Raw genomic sequence first — 17,805 nt, forward strand, 5'->3', positions numbered from 1 at the left:
CCAAACTTACACTTATTGATTTTTCTCCTCTGACCAACACTTCTCGTTATTTCCCCTTGACGGTGCTTAGGATGGTGCTCTCAGAAGGGTGTTGGTACCTGTGCACCAACAAATACGCATGCTTGTGCAGTGCTCTAGCTGTTGCTTTTTGACCTTGGAGGGCAACAAAAGTGGGTTAAATGCAGTAGATCTAGTTGTAGGGCAGACACACTCAGATGTCCTTTTTTTCTTATGTGCAGACCCTTGGGAAGGTGGGCAGAGTGCAGCAGATCTATTCTGACAGTGACCTGAAAGTAGAGGTGTGCGGGACTTCCTGGACGTACAATCCAGCCGCTGTCACTAAAGTGGCTCCTGCTGGCTCTGCTGTTACCAATGCCTCTGGAGGTATTACACACACACACACACACACACACACACACACACACACACACACACACACACGTTGTGTTTCCATGTTTTATGGGGACTTTCCATAGACATAATGGTTTTTATACTGTACAAACTTTATATTCTATCCCCTAAACCTAACCCTACCCCTAAACCTAACCCTCACAGAAAACATTCTGCATTTTTACATTTTCAAAAAACATAATTTAGTATGATTTATAAGCTGTTTTCCTCATGGGGACTGACAAAATGTCCCCACAAGGTCAAAAATTTCGGGTTTTACTATCCTTATGGGGACATTTGGTCCCCACAAAGTGATAAATACACGCTCACACACACACACACACACACACACACACACACACACACACACACACACAAAACCAACCAACCACAAGTGTTTCTTCACATCCTTCTAAGTAATTACATTTCAAGATACTGTGATATTAATTAATTTGCCAGAGGATCAATATACCCTAAATTTCAATGGTGCTCATAGTCAACAAAGCAACTGTTTACCTCCCATCAGTTACTGTGCAGTACAGTATTGACAGAACTACAGCAGTATTGACAGAAAGTCCTTCTGTGCCTGCAGAGCGTCTGTCTCAGCTCCTCAAGAAGCTCTTTGAGACACAGGAGTCTGGAGATATTAATGAAGAGCTTGTGAAGGCTGCGGCCAATGGTGACTTGGCCAAAGTGGAGGACATTCTGAAGAGACCAGATGTAGACGTAAGAGCTCTGCTGAAACACATGCCTGATACTTGGGAACCAGCTCTTGCTCTTTATCTTAAAGCATATTCCACAGGTTGCACAGATGTCATGTCTATAACATTTGTTTACAGTTTTACGATGCTCTACACATCCATGACCTATTGCATGTTTGTTTCTTAAAGGAACATTTAATCTCAGTCAACAGTGTTTGTGGCATAATGTTGATTACCACAATAATTTATTTTGACTTGTCCTGCCTTTTCTTTAAAAAAAGTAAAAACTGAGGTTACAATGATGCACGTACAATGGAAGTGAATGTGTCCAATTTTTGGAGGGTTTAAAGGCAGAAATTTGAAGCTTTTATAAAAGCACTTTATTAGTCTTATTTGAGCCTTTTAAGTTGTTTGAATTGTCATTTTTGGGTTTGTAGAAATTAAATTTTCAACAAAACTTTACACAGAAAATGTATTAAGTGATATTATCATCACTAAATTCACATGCATATTGTTTATATCTTGTGGCTGTACTTTTGAAACAGTGAGTATTTTAATGTAAAAAAAATGTAAGTGCCTCACTTTAACAAATAAATGTTTGTGTTAATCAACATTATGCCACAAACGCTGTCGATCTTAACTTGTTTTGAACCTGAAATATTTCTTTAAATATTTTTGCCACATTTATAATGCTTTGAGTTACCAGAAAGAAAAGATTTTACCACATTTCCCTACAATCAGCTGCAAAAATGTGACAAGTTCATATTCTGTGGTTGCCTTGTCATAACACCCTATTAAATGTTATCAAATTGGTGGTAATTCTCGAGTGGTAATAATTACATTTGGAAAGTGCAATAAGTGCTTGAGAATTAAGAACTTATGTTAACAGTTAGTGCTTTAATCAGTTTTAGTGTCTTGCTGCCTACAAGCATTGAGATTCTAGAATGGCTTCTAATTCGTAGTATAATTTGAACTGAAGCACCTTTAGTTTTTTCTTGCAAATCAAATCAAAGGCACAATCAAAGATTGATGGCTACACTTGCATGTTTGAGATTTCCCTCGCTCTCTGTGAAAATCTATGAACCTAAAAGTTTGTGCAATGCCACTGGTCAGCATAAATTACCTACAGCCAAGTAACATTTTCCCAGAAAGGAAGCATGTGCTCTTCCTCTGTTAGTCTACCATCTATACATACTAATGATGTCACGGTACCAAAATTTCAGTAGTCGGTACCAATACAGTGAAATTTCACGGTACTCGCTACCATTTTAGTTACCAAAGCAAAACACAAAAACAGGTTACTAAACAACACTCTTTTAATAACAAAGTTAACAAATTAACAGCTGAACTAAGAACAAAAATATACCATTGAGCAACACTTCAAGTTAAATGTATTATTTTTGAATTATAACAAAACTGTGCAATGTATGCTTAAAGTATTTTTGAACACTTATAAGATTTGCTTAAACTTTTACTTTTTTACCAATTACTAAAAAACACTAAATAAACAAGCATACAATAGAATGAATAAACAATTTCCAAACTAATGCAAAGTGCTCTCGTATTAAAAAAGCAGTATATTGCCATTTTTCTTCATTATAAGAAGTGAATGACATTCGCGTAACTCATAGAAGAGGCACCGACCACACAGAAAAATGCCAGTTTCTGAGTTTATAGTTATTAACATGAGCTGCTTCTGTATTATTTGAACTTTAATAAAGCTATAACACATTAAAATAACTGCATTTAACGCATGTTTCCTTTAAAGAGCTCTGGCTCCGCTTATTCCATAATGAGAGTGCTTCTGAATGTATTTTTTTTTTATAATTCCCTAATACTTTGGGATCTACATAAGATGAAGCTGTGAAAGTTTAGAGTGCATCTGGACTGTGATCTGTGTAATTCTTCTCTTCCGTCAGGTGTGAACTGCAGTGCCGCTCTCACGCTTCATTACAGTTTAATGTGATTTCATGTTGCGTTAAATGAGATCAAACGACTATTAGACAACGAAAAATTTTCTCAACAATTGTTTTTCCGATGTTGTCAATAATGTCGACTAAACGTTTCAGCCCTAATGCAAATGATAATATGCTTTTAAACTCACCTGCTTTATTTGCTTGAATAAATCCGGGCGTCTGTATTTCAGGTGCTTTATTAAGTTTGATTTGTTTCCTCCTTTCGTCAGAAAATTGTAAAAGCACAGTTTACAAATAGGTTTTTCCTGATCTATGATGTTTCCCTTTTCATCTGCTTACTCTTAAAATCACCTTTTTACACAGCTTGGTTTTGAGGTTTGAAGAGCCAAGACTTGTATAGCGCATTTTTTGGAAAGTCAGAATGAACATCACTAGACCACTTCCTCTTTTTCAGAAATGTCTCAAGGTTTTTTTGAAGGTCCTACCACATTACCATTGTTAAACTGCACAATTTTAAATTATTAAAAAAAATCCATATCCAATAATCATGAATGGCTGGAAAAGTAATCGGATTCTTCAGTCAAAATGGTGCAAACCCTGGCTTCGATTTGCTTATCAGTTTGACAGATAACCATTCTGTTTGAAATGATACATGGATTGATTTAAGCTGCTTTACCCCCATAGGTTCTGAGCACTGTGAGTAAAGATACCAGTAGCATTTTCTCTTGAGCATGGTACAATTACAAACCATTCTATGCCCTGATTTGTCATCACAGTTAGCTAACTGTACTCAGTACAGAGAATCGTGCTGGTGGAATGGCTTTACTGTCTTGATGACTTACGATTGGTCACTTGCACCATCAGTTAGTTTTCATTCCGATTTCGCAGCACCACAAAGGAAACAAAATTCATAGTCATGTCAACAAGCCTGTATCGGTACAGAACATGATTCGATTGCATTAATAGTTTGGCCTGATGGTGGAAAAGTGGCTGTAGATGCTGAGAAATCAGAAAACCCCCTAGCCTATTTTGTAGTCATACACCCCGTTCTGCTGAGGGGGCAGGACCCCCTTTTCTATTTTTCATGCACTCAAAATACTCTTTATAGGAAAAACTTATTTTCAGGTTTTCAGAGAGAGAGAGAGAGAGAGGGAGAGAGAGCGAGGGGGAAGTCAGAGATTGTCTTGGATGGCTGGCCAAATGATATGCTCTGCAGGACAAGACATGTCCTGCAAATACTCCAGGGGCTCCAGCATTAATATTAATGCCCTTACACAGTGGTTTAACCTACCGCAATGCTGCAGATCACACACAGACACTAATAAACTCACATAATCTTGCTCGCAGACATTACCAGCATTATCAGCAGCCATATCACCTGTAGCTCAAGACCGGTTGCCCACTGAAGCTAAGCAGGGTTGAGCCTTGCCAGCACCTGGATAGGAGACCTTCTGGGGAAAACTAAGGTTGCTGCTGGAAGAGGTATTAGGGAGGCCAGCAGAGTCTGTGCTGTTTGTGTGGGTCCTAATGCCCCAGTTTAGTTACTGGGACACTATACTGTAAAAAAGAACCGTCCTTCGGATGAGATGTTAAATTGAGGTCCTGACTCTCTAGTCATTAAAATTCCCTAGGCAGACCTTGCAGCCTCTCATGAACTGTCTTGAGGATATTTAATGAGGATGGCAAATAACTTTCTCCAGCTCAACAGTGATAAAACTGAGGTGATTATATTTGGTCCCTCTAAAACTTGAAGCTCTATAGTTAGTTACTTAGACAATCTCACTACGTATGTTAAGTCACATGCAAAAAATGTAGGTGTTATCTTTGACTCTGTGCTTTGTCTTGAAAAACAAATGAGCTCAGTTGTTAAAAACAGCTATTACCAGTTGAGAGTCATCTCCAGACTTAAATCGTCACTTTCCTTTCAAGATCTGGAAAAAGTAATTAATGTATTTATTACATCACACCTGTACTATTGTAATTCTCTATACCTTGGTCTTCCCCAATCTTAACCGGCGTGTCTGCAGATGGTTTAAAAATTTTTTTTGATCATATCACTCCAATTCTAGCTTCTCTTCATTTGGCTTCTGGTCTTTTTTAGAATTCAATTCAAGATTTTGCTGATTGTTTTTAAAGCTCTTAATCGACAAGCCCCGTCTTATATTTCTGACCTTATTTATTTGCATTCATCTCCTAAGTCTCTCAGGTCTGCCAATAAAGCTCTCCTTTATGTCCCATGGTCACGTCTTAAATTAAAAGGTGACGGAGCCTTTGCAGTTGCTGCTCCATGCTTATGGAATCAATTGCCACCTGATTTTAAGTGTGCTCCTTCAATCTCTACCTTTTAAAATCTAGATTTAAGACACATTTTTATTTTTGGCCTTCCCTGGCTATTAACTTGTTGATTACTAATTGTTATCTTTTTATTTCATTTTAATTAATTTTATAATTGATTTTGTACAGCACTTTGGTTAGTGTAATCTGAATTGAAATGTGCTTTATAAATAAAATGTACTTACTTACAAATATGACACACCACTGCAAACATGTAATCTGAGGTGCACACATGTCATATCTTTTGTTTCCAGGTGAATGGGCAGTGTGCAGGACACACTGCCATGCAGGCGGCCAGCCAGAATGGCCATGTGGATGTCCTCAAACTGCTGCTGAAACATAATGTAGACCTGGAAGCTGAGGCAAGTACTACATCAGCGATTACCTCTTCCTGTTTCTTACTCCTTAACCACTTCAGCTCACCATTGGCTGTGTTTCTTCTGAAGTTTATTGAGTTCAGAAGAGCGAAAACTGTGGTTCTCTATCAATTAACTTCTGACCTTAAACCACTTAGATCCAGTTACTTGTGGTTCAGTCCCCTCAAGCAGAAGTTCTTGTAAGTAGACCTCATGGAGCACATAGGGTGAATCTTGCAAATCCTTTATGAAAAGGGTTGTGTTATATTTCACTCCAAAATCAAAAGATTATTATTTTTAATTATTTCATGTCTAAATTATATAAGTCTATTATGGGAGCATTTAAGATGTTTTACATTGTGACTAGTTTCATGATAATGTAGCACACCCCCTGGATCATTATCATAATCCAAATAAATCTCTTTCTTGTTACTCTAATGCAAAAAAACATTTTTATACAAGAAAATATTTTATACATCATAGTAGTATTTGCTGTACTGTCCTCAATTTATGCAGATTTAAATACAAATATTTTCTTATTGATACTCATTACTGTAATATGTTATGTTTGTAAAGAAAAGACCTTTGGTACCTCAAGAGACGTATTAACAAAAGGAGTCAACTGAACTCATCCTCAGTTACTAACTGAACTCAAATCACTTTATTGTCACACTACCATGTACACAAGTGCAACAGTAGGTGAAATTCTTGTGTGCAGGTCCGAGCAACATAGCAGTCATGACAGTGACGAGACATACAATTTACATATCAGTGCAAGTCAACGTTAACATGCAGTCAGCTATTTACTGCTTTTCTATTTCTATTTACTTATGTGCAGAGAGAGAAAAAATGGGATGATTGGAACGCTGGCATTGTTATTCCAGCCACGTGAAGGGTTCTCCACTCACAATCAAGCGGGAATATTTATGTCCTAGCATCTCATGGTACAGGTGAAACTCGAAAAATTAGAATATCGTACAAAAGTTCATTAATTTCAGTAATTCAACTTAAAAGGTGAAACTAATATATTATATAGACTCATTACAAGAAAAGTAAGATATTTCAAGCCTTTATTTGATATAATTTTGATGATTATGGCTTACAGCTTATGAAAACCCCAAATTCAGAATCTCAGAAAATTAGAATATTACATGAAATCAATAAAAAAAAGGATTTTAAATACAGAAATGTCGGCCCTCTGAAAAGTATAATCATGCATATGTACTCAGTACTTGGTTTGGGCCCCTTTTGCATTAATTACTGCCTCAATGCGGCGTGGCATGGATGTTATCAGCCTGTGGCACTGCTGAGGTGTTATGCAAGACCAAGATGCTTCAATAGCGGCCTTCAGCTCTTCTGCATTGTTTGGTCTCATGTCTCTCATCTTTCTCTTAGCAATGCCCCATAGATTCTCTATGGGGTTCAGGTCAAGCGAGTTTGCTGGCCAATCAAGCACAGTAATACCATGGTCATTGAACCAGGTTTTGGTACTTTTGGCAGTGTGGGCAGGTGCCAAGTCCTGCTGGAAAATGAAGTCAGCATCTCCATAAAGCTTGTCTGCTGAAGGAAGCATGAAGTGCTCTAAAATGTCCCTGTAGACGGCTGCGTTGATTCTGGACTTAATAAAGCACAGTGGACCAACACCAGCCAATAACATGGCTCCCCAAACCAACACAGACTGTGGAAACTTCACACTGGACTTCAAGCATCTTGGATTGTGTGCCTCTCCATTCTTCCTTCAGACTCTGGGACCTTGGTTTCCAAATGAGATGCAAAATTTGCTCTCATCAGAAAAGAGGACTTTGGACCACTGAGCAACAGACCAGTTCTTTTTTTCTTTAGCCCAGGTAAGACGTTTGACATTTGAAGCCCATGTCCAGGACCCGTCTGTGTGTGGTGGCTCTTGATGCAGTAACTCCAGCCTCAGTCCACTTCTTGTGAAGCTCCCCCACACATTTGAATGGCCTTTTCCTGACAATCCTCAAAATTCAATGAATAGACTTGCTCGGTTCACATTTGTTCTTCTTTTTTTTAACCTTTGGTTTTGTTTTCAACTTCAACGTTTTGCGAAGGCAAGCAGAAATCATCTCTCTGCTTGCAGTGCGTGTGCGTCAATCCTGCTTTTCGTCAAGGTAAGTGTATACACACGCGACGCACCACGCACGAAAGTAAACCCTTTCCGCTCATTTTGAAAGTGACGCGTGTGAAACTGACGACCACATTATACGTCATCAATAGCGGTTCACTTCCGCGGTTTGGTTTGATTGCGTTCATATCAGCAGCGAACCGTACTGGAGTTCACATGAACCGTAACCCAGACCACCTTTTTAAGCGGACCCGAGTACAGTTCGCAGGTGCGCACCCGAGTTCGGAAGACAGCGTTCACATCATCCAAACGAATCGAACTCTGACGTCATTCGAACCGGGGTGCGCACCAAAAGTGCTAGTGTGAAAGCCCCCTTAAAGGCTCAGGAACCCTTTGCAGGTGTTTAGCTGATTAGAGTGTGACACTTTGAGCCTACAATACTGAACCTTTTCACAATATTCTAATTTTCTGAGATTCTGAATTTGGGGTTTTCATAAGCTGTAAGCCATAATCATCAAAATTATATCAAATAAAGGCTTGAAATATCTTACTTTGCTTGTAATGAGTCTATATAATATATTAGTTTCACCTTTTAAGTTGAATTACTGAAATTAATGAACTTTTGCACGATATTCTAATTTTTCGAGTTTCACCTGTATTTCAGAGGCAGAAAAGAGCCTGATGCTGTGGAGAAGATCAATCATCTGATTGTGAATGCTATTAGCTTTGATTGCAGCCCTACACAAAATAGATTTGTTTTTCCATTTTATCGCTGTTGTCTGTTAAAAATTTAGTTTGACAGCAAAATAATTGATAAAATCGCAGAGAGCCATGAAGCTGAAAAATAGTCAGGTGCGTAACATGGTTGGAAATCAAATTTATTTGTATTTATTTTTATAATAGTCTATCAAAAAAGGCAACAGGAGGTGCCAAAGTCAGACCGTGTGAAGGAAAATTAAAGTAATCGAATAGCATTACATATATGACTACACAATGGGGATTTTACCATAATTTTTACTCTTACATTCTGCCTGTGAGTGAATTCTTGCCCTTATAATGGACAGTTGTCTTCCATTTTTAAAGGGTGTTTGTTTTATCATAAGTTTCACTTTTTATGATGAAATATTGTGATTCACTGCAGAAAAACAGTCTAGACTTATTGCCACCATCAGCTGGAGGACTGAATACATTATTAAGCCAAGTCTAATTTATGGCTGCAAATCACTTTTAACCTCTGATTAATTAGCCAGAAGATTTGAATAATTATAAGGTTGCTTCAGTAAAGGCTGCGTGTCTATAAACATTCCTCAGCATTTTTCATTTCTTGGCCAGTCAGACTTCTAAAAGCTCTTTAGCTAGATACTGGACTTAAAGTCTCGACATGTTTAAATGGAGATGCTGACAGTGATTGATGTGTGGCTCCTTCAGGATAAGGATGGAGACCGAGCTGTCCATCATGCAGCTTTTGGGGACGAGGGCTCTGTCATTGAGGTGCTGCATCGAGGCGGGGCTGACCTGAATGCCAGAAACAAGCGCAGACAGACACCCCTGCACATCGCTGTCAACAAGGGCCACCTACAGGTGGTGAAGACTTTACTTGACTTTGGCTGCCACCCCAGTTTGCAGGTGAACAATTTTTTATCTAGTATTTTTATCTCTGGTGTCTCAATACCTCTTGGTTCTTATATGGCATTTACACATGACTGGAAGTCATGGAAATTGATTGGTCAAAAATGTGGGAACCCTATATAATTTCATAGCTTGAATCAGCAGTAGATCTAATCCTCTAAAGTTCTTGAGCACTGCGGACTCTTAGATTCTCAGATCTGTCTTAAGTTTCAATTGTAGCTCCTATCCGAACTTCTCTTTTTCTTACGCCGCTACCATTTTAAAAGGATTTGTTTAATATACCGTTTATTGACTAGTCAAATAGACGACAGAGAGGTGCTTTTCCAGATAATTTACACCCTGCTGCACTTCTAACATTTTCCCCTCTATTTAGCATTGAACAATCTAGTGCTGTTTTACTATGAATCTAGTGAAAATGCATTACTGTATACATGATTTTGTATATTTTAGCAGTGCATCATGCCACACCCTTGCAAAAAGAAACACCCCAGTTAGTCCTAGGCATGGCCTTTTTTCTGTGAATCACCTTTAATAAACTTGCTATTTAATTATAAGCATTCCACCATATATGCAATGAGTGTGTAACTTGGTGCTGCCCTCTGTAGGACTCAGAGGGAGACACACCTCTGCATGATGCCATCAGCAAGAAGAGGGATGACATGCTTTCTGTGCTCCTGGAAGCAGGTGCTGATGTCACCATTACCAACAATAATGGCTTCAATGCACTTCACCATGCAGCTCTGCGGGGGAATCCCAGGTACGGCTACATTCATTCAACTGATATTAATAGAATACCTTATATGATCTGTCATAACTTAGGCTGAAATTGGGCTTCAGGTCTGTAATTGTGAGCTGTAATTGTGAATGTTTAAAATGGTTTATGTTCATATTTTCATATGTGTAGAAAGAGCTCAATGTTTCGAAGCAGAAATAAGTAGTTTCAACTTTAGGTTTCCGCATCCTCTATTATTTGGACAAACAGACAGTCCCACCCAAACTCAAGTGGTTTGAGCCAATGTTGCTCTTTCAGGCTGGTTGGATGTTTTTATGTTCTGATATTTTTCTGCTAAATCAACGTGCAAATGTCCTATTCGCAGTCCTCTGCATGTCCTCTGCTATGAGGCACTACTAAGTTCTCTGTCTGACACAAATTCCTCTAGCTGCAGTCTAAATGGCCAACTTAATCAGTCAGATTATATCTGATGCCTATGTTAACTATTTTCATACTCGTCATTTCCAGGATGTATTATTTATAGGATGAGCAACATTTAAATATTCATTGCAAATTACATAATTGGAACAGTGCTGATTTTTTATTTATATATTTTTTGCATTTTGTTTTGCATTTTTGCTATAACAAAATTGCTCTAAATCCGTCTGTAAAATTATCAATCTGGGCTTCAATCTCTCAGTGGCAACATGGGGATCCTTTTTATTGACTGTGTGGATGAAGAAATGCCAGAGTCTGTATTTATGACTAGTTGAACAGTAGAGCCTTTCTTGGGTGTAGAACCAGTTCCTTTACCATCAGAAAGTCCTTGAGATATATATCTCTCCTCCAGCTCACCATTTACTTGTGTTTCTCGCTTGAGCTCCCACTGCTGCAATCTGTTTTGAGCAGCACTCTTGCCTGTGCCCAAGCCACGTTTAGTTCCAACCCTTTAAAATAAACTTGCTCTGAGAAGGCACTTGCTAGGATTGAGGGCTTCTGCTGAGCTTGTGTCCCTCTTGGCCTTTGCAGTATAAAGCCCAAAGCATACTTTGTTCAGACGCGAATTAATATTTATTAATTCTTGTCAGCAGCAGAGTGCACAAGCATTGAACACACACAGCCCATTTTTTCTTACCGTGCGTCTTTGAACGCACAGAATGCACACACGCCTGGAATTATTTGCACTAATTAGTGGATCCTAATAGTGGCAACACTCATATTTGAGCCATTGTTGTCATAAATATGTGCTAGAAGATGTCATCACTGGAAAACAACAGGAGACAAAGGTAAAAACGTCAACAGTGCACGTCAAAAACGTATGTGAGGAGGTCTGGACATACCTGCAGTTGTATTACTCGAGTCTGAAAGGCTATAAAGGTATCTTTATGGGTCTAAACTCCTTAAGAGAAGTAGTACAGTGTCTCGTACAGTCATAGCGTGCATGCGCCAAATGCCTATGTATGCGCGCACTGTCAGATGGAGTATACTTTGACTGGCTCACGGTTGACTACACAGACAGTGAGCATTTGTCAAAATCGAAGTATGCTTTGGGCATAACTGGTTATGAAAAGCCAACCTGGTGGCTGTAATCCAGTGTACTATTGTAAATATTAGTAGTAGACTGCATGATACTTAGTTGCAGTAAATGTTTAATCCTGATAGTTTTGATAGTCAGTTGGCATGGGCATGGCGATGAAGTTTTGTTTTTTTCATGCAAGCATGCGCCAAGTCTTGGTGCAAGTGAGATTGGATTAATTGCGCTCTCAAAGCGCTAATGGACTGGGTCAAGTACAATTTAATTCTAAAGGTTCTTTGGTTATTGCACAGTCCACATCCTGTTACAGTATATAATCCATTCCCCCAAGCACCAGTGATATAAACAAAGACAGCACATTCATAAGAATCTTTTATTGTAAATGGGCTGTATGCAATAAATTAGAAGAATAGAAATATAGATGTTATTTTGAGCATAAACTGCATCTTTGTTATATGTGTGGCATATTTGTAGTGACACAGATGTATTTTTTTTCCACACGCTTTAGAATAAAAGACGATTTTGCTTTAAGAATTTAAATATGAAACATGAAAAACTTAAACCAAAGATATTTCTAAATTCAAATTACATTTTAACCCAAATTAAAATATAATTAAAATAACAAAGTGCACTGTCATAAAACATTTGCTAAATATTTTACCTTTAGGGGTACAACAACTTGTCACTAGGGCAGTATCCTCAACCAGCTGTTGTACCCCTTAAGGTCAAAAAATTATTTAACCACCTCCCTAAATCCAAACATTTTACCCTATCTAATTTCATCCACCGGCCCCTTTTGCAGTGACTTAAAAATCACTCTATGAAAACAGGTGGAACAATACCAATACAAATTAATCATAAATACAATTGTAAGTATAAACACAATAAAATTATAACAGAAAAATAAACCATGACCTCTAGAAAGTTTAACACAAATCTCACATAATTTCTTGTTCCATTTAAATGGTTACAACAGTAATTGTCAGGGACATAATTTGATATGCCACTATATTTTCAGACTTTGGACATTACATTTATTAACAACTGCTGGTGGAATCTCTAAACTAAAAATGCAGGAACCGAGTTTAGACTTTGCACTGAGAATAGATATCCCGCTGAAACATCTTAGCACAATTACCTATTTCTCAGAAAAAGTTCAAATTACACTTTGTGCAGCTTTGTTAACATACAGTACACCACAAGTAGCGCAGACACTCCCACCCACGCTCACTTGAGCTGGCACGAAAATTGCCTTTAGAATTAACGCTCTAACAAAAATTAAACAAGGCATTGCGCATGGTCGTTGCGCTGTGTTTCGCACAGTCACAAAAATAAAGCCCTAAACCTCATTGGAAATATTTTGTAAAATCTTTGTCTAGTTATACTCTACAGTGTTTAATTGACTTGATATTGGTCTTTGAGTAATTAACCCACTGAGCCACATTCAAATCTCAAGACATTTGTACACTAAAAAGTTTAATCATTGACATCTATTCATTCCAGTCTGCCCCTGTGATTATATAATACATGTTTTAAAAATCCAGTAATCACAAATGACTCCTATGCTCCTATAATGGTATAGCATAGGTTAATTGGTTGTAACAAAAGTTCATGGCTTATCATTCCTTTGTAATGTTACAATCCGAATTGTCCACTATTTCATAATATTTCTGTAAATATTATTAACTAACCCAGTAAATATGAAAACAGTAGCCTGCTATTGAATTTGATCACAAGAATTAAACAATGCTTTTACATAAGCTCTCAAATGTAATTTTTTTTATTTCATTTTAAACGGACAGTTCCCACTATTAATTCTGATTGGATAAGCTGTGTTGAAAGCCGTTGTAAAATGTAGATAAACCTGTGACCGCATATTTTGTGTAAGTTTCTACATTGCGTGGCAACGGCAAACTCATGCACTTAGGACAGCGAACTTACTTGTTGGAAGATTGTTTATCTCGACGATTATTATTAATGATTAACTGCACTGTTTATTGAACCGTTTATTGCTTTTGCTGGCTTTTTATTAAAGCAATAAGCCGCTTAAGTCTGTCTATTACAGTGATTTTACCACAGGTAAAATTGAGGCGTACATGAGAATACCCCTTACCTGTGGTCAAATCCCTGAACCGGACCACATTTCGTGGCTCATTGCTTTGATTTACATCTCAAGGGAATGCTTTTATTGAATATGCCTCCTATAATAACCATCTATACATTGTGAGTTTGCACCTTGTGGATGTTGGAGGTGCTTGTGTTTTTCTGTTCTTGTGTGTTTATGACAGTTCCAGGCTGAGAGCAGGACTGGTTCCTCTCAGTGGCTCTCTGGATGGCTGCTGGGAGGTAGTTGTGCTCCAGCACTGTAAACAGTACGATTAATAGCCCACGACTCATAACAAACTCCACAAACAGGGCCTGCAGAAGCAGCCACTGCACAACCCCTATTAATACAGTACAAATGATCCAACCTGTTTGTTAATCACCACATGGAGTCCCACCCTTATATGCACTGCTGTGTGCCACCACAAAACACTTACAGCTACTTATTTTGAACGTTTGTTACTAGCCACATCTGATATAATCGGCAAGCTGTTGAAAAAAGGTATGTTTTTTAATTTAAAGTATTGGTTAGTGGGATGTTTTATGCGTCTATAGAAAAGTGGTTGAATTTGAAAGCAAATAAACAGTGCAAAATATGATGGGCTTTTTTGCCTTGTGTTGCCAGATTGTCAGGTGCATTGCCACTTTTCTGCAGTTGAGAATTTGTGCTGTCTTTTTGGCTACAATGTAAATCCAGCATTGTTGTCATGATACCAACATTTCGGTAGTCGGTACTGAAAACGGTTACATTTCATGGTTCTCGATACAAATTTCAATACCACAGACATCCTTCAAGTGTTTCTCAATTAAGTACGCAATGATTAAAGCTGAAGTTTGTAAATCCTGCGACACTAGCGCCACCAAACGGAATGATAAAAATAAACAATGTTTTCAAAACCGTTTTTCTGTGGCGTTTATCCTTTCATAGTTAAATAATCACACTAGGACATATCACAATTTTAATTTGATTACTTGTGCATTTTAGTGTAAATGGAGTAACAGAGCACATGTTCAAATAAGCGTTTGAACATTTGAAAGCAGTCGTGTGTCAGTTAGACATAGTGAGGTTCTCTGATTGAGTGCTCGGTACTGCAGAAACACATTTTTATTTTTTTTTGCTGACTTTGTACCGAAGTACCGGTACTTTTGACAACACTAAAATCCAGCTTGATTATGAGTCTGATTAATTGATAGAAACTTGGGCAACAAGTTAGTTGTCTTTTTTGATCTGTGGACAGTTGACATGAAATTCCAAGCATTGACAACCTTGTCCTGCAGTGTGACATGCTATAATTCAAAACAATTGTAACCCTCCCTAGCAACCGGAATCCAGGGTTGGTAGTCAACGTCAATACATCTCTGAGCTACCCAGGCCCCCCTTGTCTACTTTTACTTTTAAAAACATTGCTTTGTCACACCGCAGTGCTATTAAAGTGAAAGAAGAAAAAAATAAAGCCTAAAATGTGAATGAAAATAGTGAAAATCTAGAAGAAAAAAAGAAACTGTGATCTGCACGTAAAATATACACTCCCTTATATGTATATATATATTTTAAATGGGCATATTGTTGACCAAGTGCTTCTGTATATAAACTGCTGTGTGATATGGATAGAGGTGCAGCACAGGTTCAGCATGATTTGGTGGTAGATCAGAGGAATTATGGAGGAAATTATGATGCAGCGTTGCCATCCATGTGACTGAGAGAAGGATGCTGTTCTGATGCAGAGGAGAGGGAGGGTCACACTGCATGCCTGCGCTGCGTCAGTGTGCCAGCGGGCCATAATTGGTGGACTGTCTCGGTGTATGATTTGTGTGTACAACCCCCCACACTCTGAAGCATCTGGCTTTTATCTCCACTCCCCTGTCTGCAACCAGAGGAGGGTTACCGCAAGGCACACAGGCTACCGATCCTGCATGTGTCGCATTGAGCTCATGCTGCAACTTCTCTCCCCCTCTCCCTCCTTTTCTCTCACTTTCTTTTGCTTTCGTCCTCTGCATTTTCTTGTATTCCCAGATATTCAGATATGTTGATATCAGTCCGCTGGCTTATCCCAACTTCACACCCCCATTGCATCACAGTACATTCTTTTCAGCAATTTTTGTCCTTGCCTCCTTGACTGATGCTTCGAGCCTGGGTGTTTAACCCATTCTTTAAGAAAACTTTGCTTTTATGTTTTAAGACCAGATAGGAAATATTAAGATATCTTTCTTTGTGGCATTTAAAAGTTTATTTCTTTGTAATAAAATACATTTATAGAATACATCTTGTAGAAAAGGCAATCACAATACATTATGTTAAGATTTGTTCAATGCAGCCTTGTCATTATGACATGAATTTATTAAATCTATCACAATTTCCTGCAGAAGCAAATGAGACAAGATAGAGACTGTTCATGTTGTCATCAAAGCATAGCAACAGCTGGTTGAAGGGGACCAAATCCATTGAAGAAGTGATTTGGTTCCATTTTACCAGCTTTAGCAAAGCATTATGGTGGTTCTTGTCAAAGAGACTGATATGAAACGCCTTCTGTGACATGCATCACAGCCTTAAGCTGTCTAACTTTGTAAAACATGACAAGAAATCTCCCTAGGATGCGTTTAGTTAGAAAACGTCCAATTATGACTTATAAACTCCAATACATGTCATCACCAAGAAATGTTTCTTTGCGCTCTTGCACCCTTTATCAAATAACCTTCATTACACTCCACTATAATCACAGTGTTTCTTTCTCTTGATAAAAAAGCAAAAAGGGGAATTGTACTGCACCATAAAGATAATAATCCATTGTGCGGCACTTGAGTCAAGTGTCCATGCATGTTGTAGCAATTACAGCAGCTGATGGATTAAGCCAGGTGAGGGCAGACTGTCGCATGGGCGATTAAGATGTCAGGATGTGCTGCTTTTTGAAGATGTCACTTTCTAGATTTTCAAAGGATTCAGTCATCCTCTGATACATTCCAGAACTTTGTGAATTTACCCCCTTAATTCTATAACAGAGTGTGGGGTGGGGAGAGTAAAGCTCCTCAGAGACTGCTCCTGTGTTGCTGTTGAAATAACAAATAAAGATATTTGTACTTCCTGCCAGCCTACGGGTTTGACAGTTGCAATTGTAGGCAGAAGCTAGGCCACAAAACATTTTAGTGGCGCACAGTGATTGAAACAAGCTAAGCGTTGTTTCATAAGGCACAGTTTATGACTGTTGGTCAGCAAAGAACCTTGCAGAAAACCTCTTTAGCTCTTTAGCAGGCAGCCTGCTGAGAGTGTAAGTGAGGGATCACTGCTACTCAATATGGCACTCATTAAACCGGGGTCAGTAAAGTTCTATTTACACCACTGGTCCCCCTCCCTTAGTTACAGGCCCCCAAATACACAGGCCATAAGAGGGCAAAAGCCAGGTTCGGCAGCTGAGCATTTGATAATGTCAGCATCTGCTGTGGGTGTCACTCATGGCGAGAAAGAGGGAACACAGAAGTGACAGAAGCAAACCATACAGCAAGCAGTGCACAAAAATGGAAAGAGCACAGCCCTACAGAGGACAGACTGGAGAGTCTGACATTCAGAAAAATGGGTCACAAGCTCTCCCAGGCTCAATCATGACCAAAAACCATTACTTTATCTTTACACGCAATGTGACCATTACATTCTTCTTGTTTGTTAAAACAAGAGAGTGAGAGGTTAAAAATGGTAGCTTCTATCGGACATGCAGCATTAAGAAATTGGTTTCAGAGAGACGCTCTGACCTTCGTTATCATCATGATTTAAATCTTACCTCAACAAAGATATATTTTGGTGCACCATTAAACACCTGGTGTAGGTTTAAAAAAGTAAAACCCCTCAAGTGCAACTGTTCAACTGTCTTTTATCACTGTTCTCTCACAGCTGCATTTATCACCTGTTGATTTGTTAAAAAATTCAATGTCAGAAACAGTGCCTACTAGGAAAATAGGAGCCTACTTATAAATCCCTAGCATTGTGTTAAGTACACATTGTCATGTCATTATACTGTGTGAAATGACTGCTATTTTAACCTGGTACACACCAAT

At 38.4% G+C, this 17,805-nt stretch overlaps 1 protein-coding gene across 6 annotated transcripts in view; it reads left to right on the forward strand.

Moving 5' to 3' along the window:
• LOC127644593 (E3 ubiquitin-protein ligase mib1) overlaps window positions 1-17,805 on the forward strand; it is an 86,672-nt gene that overhangs the window by 19,894 nt on the left and 48,973 nt on the right. For all 6 annotated transcript variants that reach the window (XM_052127840.1, XM_052127841.1, XM_052127842.1 and 3 more), the window contains exons 8-12: window positions 240-384; window positions 983-1,116; window positions 5,596-5,703; window positions 9,212-9,409; window positions 10,018-10,169. In XM_052127840.1, the coding sequence (XP_051983800.1) occupies window positions 240-384; window positions 983-1,116; window positions 5,596-5,703; window positions 9,212-9,409; window positions 10,018-10,169 (737 nt within the window). The remainder of the gene's footprint in view (window positions 1-239; window positions 385-982; window positions 1,117-5,595; window positions 5,704-9,211; window positions 9,410-10,017; window positions 10,170-17,805) is intronic.

Source organism: Xyrauchen texanus, chromosome 6 (genome assembly GCF_025860055.1).
Source record: "Xyrauchen texanus isolate HMW12.3.18 chromosome 6, RBS_HiC_50CHRs, whole genome shotgun sequence".
NCBI lineage: Eukaryota > Metazoa > Chordata > Actinopteri > Cypriniformes > Catostomidae > Xyrauchen > Xyrauchen texanus.